At 29.8% G+C, this 10,218-nt stretch overlaps 2 protein-coding genes across 2 annotated transcripts; one reads left to right on the top strand and one right to left on the bottom strand.

Annotated features, from left to right (window-relative positions):
- Positions 1-471: 471 nt before the first annotated feature.
- On the bottom strand, positions 472-3,062 carry nAChRa9 (nicotinic acetylcholine receptor alpha9 subunit). The gene is given in 7 exon segments (NM_001098224.2): positions 472-830; positions 1,108-1,438; positions 1,528-1,741; positions 1,849-1,958; positions 2,053-2,097; positions 2,186-2,376; positions 2,980-3,062. Coding segments are annotated over 7 exon segments (1,296 nt in total). The 5' UTR covers positions 3,035-3,062; the 3' UTR covers positions 472-480.
- Positions 3,063-3,623: 561 nt separating this feature from the next.
- Positions 3,624-9,567, top strand: LOC408989 (putative glycerol kinase 5). The gene is made up of 12 exons (XM_392521.7): positions 3,624-3,866; positions 5,749-5,842; positions 5,933-6,032; positions 6,106-6,265; positions 6,544-6,658; positions 7,168-7,361; positions 7,487-7,613; positions 7,759-7,863; positions 8,094-8,188; positions 8,284-8,447; positions 8,785-8,918; positions 9,224-9,567. The coding sequence occupies exons 1-12, from the start codon at positions 3,771-3,773 to the stop codon at positions 9,376-9,378; spliced, it is 1,539 nt and encodes a 512-aa protein (XP_392521.3). The 5' UTR covers positions 3,624-3,770; the 3' UTR covers positions 9,379-9,567.
- The last annotated feature ends 651 nt before the right edge of the window (positions 9,568-10,218 follow it).

Raw genomic sequence — 10,218 nt, forward strand, 5'->3', positions numbered from 1 at the left:
AAAAATAAATAGGCTATCGATCGAAACCAATCTTTGACCAATTAGAAAATTAGCGTAAAATTGTAAAAATAAAGAAAAAAGAAAGATTCCTAAAGATAATATCGATCTTATTACCAATATTCATTAATAATTATTTTTGAAGCAAAATTATAGAATAAGATGTAAATATATTCTTATTATCAAAACTCAAAGATTTTATATTTTTACATGTTAGAATTTATATCAGAAATTATTTGATTATTACTCTTAATTATTTACTTGTAAATTATCTGAGATCAATAAGATACTGAACAAATTAAAATTTATTTGAAATTTCACAAAAAAAAAATTTTAAAAATACCATTCGAAAGATACGAAAGGATAACAAATATTATCAATACGATATTGAAGAAAAGAAAACATCGTTATAAATTATTATTTATTTTGAGAATGAGAATCTACAATCGATTACTGATGAAGAACGTAGGGGGATTCGATTTTTCACGTGGATGGTACAAGAGTGATCAGAATGATGATGTAAGTGAAAATCACGATGAAGAAGGAGAGCCACTCGATTATGGCCGCGAAATGTCTCCACGCCGATTCCTTAGTCCGAGATTTCGAAACTTCCGAATTGTTCTCAACGTCTTCGCCAAGTATCCCCTGGCTGGACAATTTGGTATCGTTCTCGGTAAGAATAAGGAAACGCCCGGCTCTGTTGTTCAAGACGAACGATGTTGTCGTAGAAATCCAATATGGCACCTCGATGCTCATTTCTTGCATTTTCCGAAGCAGAGCGGTTAAAATTAAAGCGAATACGGACAAGGCAAGCGAATCTCTATAGTAGAGCACTGGAAGAAATAAACTTTTTGTAAAAAAGTATATCTATACATATATACTTTCCTACTTGACTTGAACAATTATATTTCCATACTACTAGTGTTTATGTATTTACTTAAAATAATACATTCACATGCTAACAACTATATTTGCACGATGTAAAGTTTAATTTAACTTAATTTTATATACACAAGAAATTTCATTATCGTAAATATCATACATATATAATATGTATCGTATCTGCGTTACATCAATTCATTTGCAATTCACACTTAGGAAATTACTTACGTATATTAGGAGGATTGGTGCTATTATGAGGCAATTGCCAATGCAAATCGGACATGCAAAGTATATGACAGATCAAATTCACGCTCGCTGCGATCATTCTCTCCGTTGATCTCGAGTCTAACCATAATACCGTCAACGTGAGCAACATCATCGTTACGGCAGGTATGACGTAGGTGGCGTGCAATATGCCGTAATGTCGGCTTATGGAGAATTCGTAAACGATCATCGGATAAGTGTCGTTCGGGCAACAAGCGTACATCTTCAACACTTTGGTCGCTTTTATCACTTTGAAATCCCATTTCGAGTTATTCGTATACCCGTCCATGTGGAACTGAAAAGTGATAAGTCGGAAGATAGAGAAAGTGATATATCGTTACAATCTAACCTTCAATAGTCGTAGTCGTGAATTTTTTAATTTACCCCCTTTTTGTCGAGAAAAATGTTCACTTCCTCCCCTGAATGGACCCACGAGCCGAAATTAATCCGGCATCGATGAGTGTCGTAGGGCCACGAGGAGAAATCTGTCGCGCATTTGGCAACGTGTTTCACCGATGGTACGCAGCTTACCGAACCCGAACTGAACACCAGGCACGTGGTCGGTGGTATACCAGTTTGATCGAACGTCATGTCGCCTCTTATTCGATAGGAGCAACATATATATATATATATATATTTTTTTTTTAATCGTCGAATATTCTTGGAAAAAATTAAAAGAGAGAAAGATCATTTTGAATTGCTCACGAATTGTAAACGGAAATGTCGGGAACCCAAATATCGTCGCTCTTCACGTAAATATAATTGATCCCGTCGAAGTCGCTAGGCTTCCATGACAGATGAGAGTCGGTCCACATCTAGAAAAAAGAAAAAAAAGAATGTGTTTGAATTCTTTGAATTGAAGTAAAATTGACAAAGAGTAAAATTGTTTCGGAAGAGAAAACAACTCACGAGAGTCATCCAACTGTGCAATTCCATCACGCTGGTCCAATCATCCTAAACAAAATAAATAACAGTGGCTGTGACAAATTGATGAGATGTTGGAGTTGGCAATTTATTCTCTCGGTGAATTTCATTGGCTTACGAATTCCATCAGTTTTGGAAGTAGTTGCATGGTCACGTTGTTGGCGATTTGATGGGACGAGATCGGTCGGACATTAGGATCGTACTCGCAGAAAAGATATCTCTTCAATTTCAACAAGGTGGTTGGATGGTCGTAATTCTTGCAATTTAACAGATACGAGAATCCGAATTCATTGTCGTTTTCTAAGCTTGCTGAGAAAATATATTCGAATTCGAGATCAAATTTTTTTTTCATCATTGATTCGGACGATGATTCTTCTTCTAATCAAATACGATAATATGGGAAAATTGATAAAATAAGAAAGAAAGGAATTAAGGTAACAGTTGTGATTAAAATTCTAATTAAATTTTCGTGGAATTAATTGGAAAAAAAAAAAAAGAAAAGATTAAGAAACAAAAGAGAATCGAGAATTAAAATTGATTCGTCACGATAGATTGAAAGTAACGACGATTACTTATCTATTCGAACAATAGGTTTTAGCCGGAGTCAAAATTAATGGGATGGAAATAAAATTTAGAAATTTGTGAAATTTCTTAATTCCATTCTCAGGTATCATTAACTATTATGATTTTTTTTTTTTTTTATAAGAATTGAATAATAAATCTGAAATAGTAAATTTCTTATCTTCTATTCTTAATTAGTTTCTCGTCGTTATTCGATGTGCCGAATTACAACCGCAATTCTACTTTCTCGAAATCCAAGGAACACTGTTATTGCGACTTTATTGCTAACGAAGGAATTTCCGTGTCTCGGATGAGGAAGGGAAACGATAATGATACTTGATGACACTTTACCCGAATTCTGCCAAAAAAGGAGGAATCCAAGAGCTGTTATTATTCTCATTTTCATTGAAATGAGCCAACAGCCACCAGTCGACTGAACGATTTCTCGTTCGTGACAGAACGATTATCAGACGCCCCGTGAAATTCGAAGCCGGAGATAGGCGAGACGCCCCCCAGGTTCAATGCTTTTCACTTATTTTCAGATAGACAGTTGTCGAGCAATTATCGAGAAATTCAATCTCTCGAAAATTTCTCGTGGAGCAATGATCAGGAATAAACTTAAAGTCAAGAAAAAAAAAAATAAATTAATCGTTGCTGAACAGATAAAAATAAATATAAATATATATATATATATATATATAAAACTCAAGATCAGTCTTTTATATTCATTCGGATACTAACTTTGATCGATCTTCCTTTATTTACAATAGAAAGTATTTGAACTTATTTCGTTTATTTTCTCTAGTTAAATAAAAAGTATTATGTTAACAAAGTACTCGTTAGAGAGGCGTTAGAAACCTTTCAATCAAGATTTGAACCTATTTGCAATATGCTTGATCCCATCTCTCAACGTAAGCCTTCGCCTACGCGAACGTAATACCGATAAAGTGGCTGTTTGAGCATGCGTAGTACTACGTTCTTCTTTTAAACACGTAATCCACATGCGATAAGCGCCAGTATGTCGCGTATCTTCGTGCGAACACGCTCTGTATTGCGACCTACACTCGTTTCTGGGCCACGTGCATTGAAATAATCTTTGACGATTCGAATGAGAGGTAAATTTGAATTGTTGTCAAAGAAATATGAGATACATCGGGGCGCTCGACGTCGGTACCACCAACGTACGATTTCATATACTAGATGAAGAAGGAAACACAATTGCTTCTTCAACGGAAAAGGTTAGATTTACTGTTATTGTGGGTTTTTAGAAATGTTTTTTAGAAGAAATGGGAAAAAATTTTATAATTTTATATTTTTCCATCAATTATAAAATACGTCTTGTAAAAATATATTTGTTAAAATAAATGCAATTGAATATTTTTGCAAAATTATTATTAAATAGCATTATATTATAATTATTAATATTTTAACAGTAATGGTTTTTTTTTTTGATTTATAAAAACTTTCATGTAAATATCATGTATATATTATACAAAATATTAAATGAAACAACTTTGAAATAAATAGAGTAGAATATATTGATATGTCGAACAATAATAAATGTTTTAAAACATTTATACGTTTATTTGTTTTTCTTTTATTTTTAAAATAAGAATTATTTTAAGCATATGTTTATCCATTCGAAATAATTATTGTATGTTTTCATAGCAAAGGATTAAAATCATCGTGCGTGGGAAAAAATAATTATTTCACGTAAATATAAAAATGATGATGTAACAACTAGATACAAAAACATAATAAATTGAAACATAATGAATTGAAAAATATACTTCGATCAATGATTTATAAGTTTTTTACGTTGGAACGTATGAATAATTTTCAATAAACTTGTAGAATTATAGTTTTATTTTAGTTTTTCCTAGATATAAAATCGAAGATATTGGAATATAAGAGAATGCGTTATAGCCGTATGTTGAATATTTATATATTGACCTTAAGACTCGAGATAACAACATATACATGCTTGTGAAAAAAACAACAACATCAAATTTTTATACTGATATTACATTAATATTTACAATAAATTTATATAAATTATTGTAATTTTTATAAAATTTATATAAAAATTATTAAATTATAAATTTATTAAAAAAATTATAAATTCAAGGAACATTATAAAACCGATAAATTATTATTTTAATTAATCGTTAATTTTTTTTTCCGGTATTATTTTCTTAATCTTTCGATTATGATACGATAATTGAGGAAATAAAAATAATAACAATAATACGTTCATTGTCACAAATTAATCATTAAACGAATTAAAATATTTCTTCTTACGTAGATACTATTATATAATTCTGTAAATTAGTAAAAAAAAATAATGATGCTCGAACGATAATTGGAATAATCTTATAAAATTTTATCTTGTAATTATAAAAGAAAAAAAAAACAGAAATATAATAATTTATCATGAGAATGTTTTTCTTTTATTTTTGCTATTATTTTGCGCTCTGATTGACGGGGAAAAAAAACTTCTGCATCATATTTTTTAATCGACAAACGTTCACGTTCTTTCTCCCTTATTCGCCGCAGAATTATCTTTCCAACACGTACAAACCGGTTTCCAACGGTGTTACACTCTCGGTGCACATCCGTCCTTTTGTTACGCATACATCGAGATGATTTAATCCATATCAACGACAATTGAGCGAATTGACCGATATTCGTCGCGTTGTTTGTTAAGCTCGTTGCCCTTCTATGCAGTTGCTCGAAAAAAATAAATCTGCATAAAGAGGAGTGTAAAAAGAAAAAAAAGAAAAAAGGCGGAAGAAGAGAAACTGTAATAAAAAAAAAATAAAAGGAACCAGGAATAGCTTCATTATCATTAGAAAGAAATATATTTACAGATTTATTACCGATTTCTTATTCATTATTCATTATTCGTATTTTATTTCTTGTATTTAACGAGGATTTAAAAATATTTGAATAATTTTTACGACAGTTTTTTTATAAAGCATCAAAATATGAAAAGATTTAAATAATTTTGTAAAAAAAATTATTACTATAATATATATAATTTTGTATATATTTTTCTTGGTTTTTTGTTAATTCGTTCGAGGAAAATTATTTATCCCTTTTTTTTTTTCTTTTTGTTAGATCCAGCTTTTGTATCCAAAGCCGAATTATGTGGAAATAGATCCAGATGCGTTGTGGACAACTATAGTAAGTGTAATGAAGAATACTCTAACAGGTGAGTTTGAATGATAATTTCAATAAAAACGTAGAAAAATTCTCGTTTCGAGAGAATGAGAAATATTTGCATTTTTATTACCATCATTAGAATCAAAAGTGAGCTTGGAATCGATAGTTGGTATCGGAATTTCGACACAACGAGGCAGTTTCACCACGTGGAATTCGAAAGATGGAAGGCATTATCATAAGTGAGTGTATTAATTTTTTTTTTTTCTATCGTTCTGTGCGAATGATACGATGATTTTTAATCAAATGTTTCAGTTTTATCACGTGGAAAGATCTACGTGCTGACGATTTGGTCAAAGAATGGAATTCGTCGATAATAATGAGAATATTGAAAATAGGATCGAAGATCTTATACACTTTCTCCAGGAACAAACGATTCCTTGGAATGAGCGTTTTTAAATTCATGAACACACAGGTTCTCTTTCTCTTTCTCTTTTTCTCATCATGTCTAATAATCCATTTAATTCAATCAAACCAGTTGGTTTCAAATCAAAAGATAGAAAATGAAATGTCTTCAAAATATTAATCTTTTAAATATTTTATTTATTACTTTATTTTCATTTCCTATCGATTTTTAGTTATATTTATGTTAAGTATTTAAGTTAATTTTAAAAGATTAAAAAATTTTAATTTAATCGTTATGTTTATTTATTTTTTTTTTTTCTATCATTTGTTTTGCGACACTACTACTAGATGTCGCTAAGGTTAGTGTGGGTACTGCAACACGTGCCTGGTTTGCAAGAGGCGATGAACGATGGAAATGTCCTTTTTGGTGGAATTGATTCTTGGCTTTTATATAAATTCACTGGTATTCATTTTCTTATTATATCTTAATAATATATATATATATATTTCTTTTACACCCAATTTTTCATTCAACTTTCCAATTTTATTACAAAATAAAAATAATAATTTACTTTATTTAATTTATTTATTTCCAAAGGAATTTTAAAAATAATAAAACCGGTTATTATTATATAATTATGGATATTTTCGAATGGATATAAAAATCTGAAGACATAAAAGGTGATATTCAAGAATATCGAGACTTATTTGTTAAGTTGTAAAATTAAAATTTCTATTAAATGAAGAGAGATGTAAATAGAGTGCAATGACAGTGGAAACAAAGACAAGAACACTCTATCCTGTATCTCGCTTCGTCCAATCCAAACTTTAATTAACTTACAACTTAATAAATAAGCCTTAATCGACATTTTTGTACATCGACCTCTTTCGCGTTTGTTTTGATTATTAGAATCGATCTTTCAGGAAATCTTGATGAACATAATATTAACAAACTGTACACTTTTTTTATAGGAAAACACGTGACAGACATTTCGAGTGCATCCGCGACTGGAATTTTTGATCCATTTATCAAATGTTGGTCAAGCTCAATGATAAATTTGCTTAAATTGCCGCACGATATCTTTCCCCAAGTGGTGGAGACAAGTGGAAATTTCGGCAGTACCCCAAAAGATTTATTCGGGGTCGAAATTCCGATATTATGTTCAGTAAGTTGTATAATATTATTCAAAAATTTAAATTAAATCGAAAGGAAAATTTTTTCGGGCGATTAAAATTATTTATCTACAAGTTTCAAGTTAATTTTTGAAATTAATCGTGTTATTTGAAGTAGACGACAGATCAATCGGCATCGTTGTTCGGCTCGATGTGTATGCAACCGGGAGATTTGAAAATCACCATGGGAACTGGCACGTTTTTGAACGTGAACACGGGTGATATCCCGCACGCTTCTGTCGCAGGTAATTTTTTTTTTTATATAATATCTCGAAGGAGAACAGTCACAGAGAGTTAAGAAAGAAATGAATTCGAAAGATGAATACTATTTATGCAAAAAAAAAAAAAAAAGAAATCCACTTCTGATTTTTAATTTCTTTTTTTTAACAGGACTTTATCCTCTGATCGCGTGGCAAACAGGAGATGAATTAGTATACATGGCAGAAGGTGCATGGAACGAAACTGGAGGTATCATTGAGTGGGCCAAAGAAATAAGTAATTTCTTATGATGAAAATTTTTTTGCTCTACTACGATCAAAATTTCCATAAATTTGCATATTTTTTTTTTTATAATTAATTTTAATATTTTCTCGATTCTTTCTTAAAAAAAAAAAAGATTAATATCGCTTATTCAACAAGAAAGGAAAATCTTTTAATCAAATAGTATAATTTGAAGTAAACTGGTCAACGAAACGCTAGAATTTCAAAGATGCAGTTTGTTTCAGGTCTAATCGACCAAGTAGCAGAAACAGCAAATATCGCGAACTCGGTGAACGATTCTGATGGAGTGTATTTCGTTCCTGCATTCAGTGGATTACACGTACGTTCGGTATTTTATTATTATAATTTTTTATAATTTATAATCGTTCATTCGATAAAAACAATTCGATAAGAGGAGGAATTCTTTGTTCACAGGCGCCGATAAATGATTACAGGGCAGCGGCAGGTTTCATAGGCCTAAAACCTACCACAAGAAAGAATCATTTGGTTCGAGCGTTGTTAGAAAGTATAGTTTTTGGAATGTTACTACTTTATGAGACATTATGTTCAGAAACTTCCTTCACTTATAAGAGAATACGGTCAGTAATGAATACGTTAAAGAAAAACTTTAAAGAATTTCTTGATTATATACAAAATATCATTTCAATTTCAATATTTCTCTCTATTTCATATTTGAGAAAATATTTATTATAATTTGTTTGTATAATTATCAATGAAGATCAATAATTATCTCTTAAGAATGTTTTCTTATTAAATTAGCAAGAAAATATAAAAAATCATTGTAAATATTATATATATCATTACATTGTATATATTTAAAAGTATTTGTTACATTATCTTTGAATCTGATTAAATAGTAAATATTTAATTACAATTGATCAATATTAAATACATAAATATTGTAATTTATTGTAGAGTTGATGGTGGAGTATCCAAAAATGATTTTATATTACAACTGCTAGCCGACCTAACAGGTTTAGAAGTGGAACGAGCATCAAGCACGGAAATATCTATTTTAGGAATAATATTTCTCACTGGTTTACAATGCGGTATGTAAATTTTCTAAGACGACAGATAAAGCTTGACAATATTATTGTTATGTATCGTTTGCTTATTTCTAATTTTATTTAAACTGTTCGCTATAATATCGTTCATGACCCAACCGTACCGATTGAAGATAATATCGCACAACGTTTCATTTATAATTCATACGATAATTATAATAACAATCGAAACGTTAACCTTTACAAAATTTTCACTTTGTCATAATTATCGAGGGAAATATAAAATATTAGCTTACTAAGCTAAAAAAAAGGAATAATTTTTATAAAAATTTTTTCGATCCGCTTTTTAGGCGTTTGGAAGAGCAAGGAAAATATATTCAAGTTACGAAAAGTAGAGACAATATTTATGCCAAACAATGAAAACAGAGAACGATATCGACCGATAGTCGCTGAATGGAAACGAGCTCTCCAAAGACTCGGTAAATGGTATACCGAGATTAAATAATGGCCAACGATTGCCACAGGAAATAAAAGAAAAATTTCTGTTTACCTAGAAAATATATTAAAAATTACGATACCATATGATAATAAGGTTTACTTACTGACTTAATGTACATATGTATAGGTATTGTAATAAGATACTGTAATAAATGTAATGCAATTTTTATTAAAAAAAAAAAAAAAAAAACATGAATTATTAATTTTATTCTTTTTTTTTTTGTTTTCTTTTTTAAATTAATCATCAAAGAAATTCATTCATTCAATTCACTCAATGCCATTCATTGTGTGAGCATGATTATACTACATTATATTGTAGTGACTATAGGATCGTGTATTTTTATTTTGGATCGTGCTCGGGGCCCCGAGGTCGCAAAACTCGTACCTATTGCTAAGCAGTAAATTTCCTGAGAGTGTACAATAAGAGCCATGCCAAATTAATCACTTTTTGAACTCGATGCTTTGAATTTTAAATTTAGTACTTAAATTGCACTAAATTTCACGTGAAATTAGAGAGAGGAATAAAATCATAATTTATTTAAAAATTACAAATGAATTGAATTTTTCTCAATTTTCATGAAAACGTATTCCTATTTAGTTAATTTTTTTTCAGATTGGAAAATTATCTTTTTTATCATTCAAAATTATAATAATAGGGATAAAGAAATTTTATTTTTTAATTTTTGATTTGAAGTCATAATTATAAAAAAAAAAACGTCATATCATATTTCTTGAAATTTATTTCTTACTAAATAGATATAGAATAAAGTTTGATGTTATCTCAATTAGTAGAATAAGTCATACATCATTTATCAGTTTATCATCAGAATTACGATTTAATCTTATC

The sequence above is a fragment of the Apis mellifera genome, linkage group LG9, assembly GCF_003254395.2.
Source record: "Apis mellifera strain DH4 linkage group LG9, Amel_HAv3.1, whole genome shotgun sequence".
Taxonomy (NCBI): domain Eukaryota; kingdom Metazoa; phylum Arthropoda; class Insecta; order Hymenoptera; family Apidae; genus Apis; species Apis mellifera.

What these genes read in the sequence shown, in the direction of transcription:
- LOC408989 (XM_392521.7), top strand. Translation starts at nt 3,771, where the DNA reads ATGAGATACATCGGGGCGCTCGACGTCGGTACCACCAACGTACGATTT. An exon ending in GATGGAAGGCATTATCATAA is followed by an intron (nt 6,033 to 6,105) that starts GTGAGTGTATTA and finishes CAAATGTTTCAG; the next exon opens with TTTTATCACGTGGAAAGATC. An exon ending in CTGCATTCAGTGGATTACAC is followed by an intron (nt 8,189 to 8,283) that starts GTACGTTCGGTA and finishes CTTTGTTCACAG; the next exon opens with GCGCCGATAAATGATTACAG.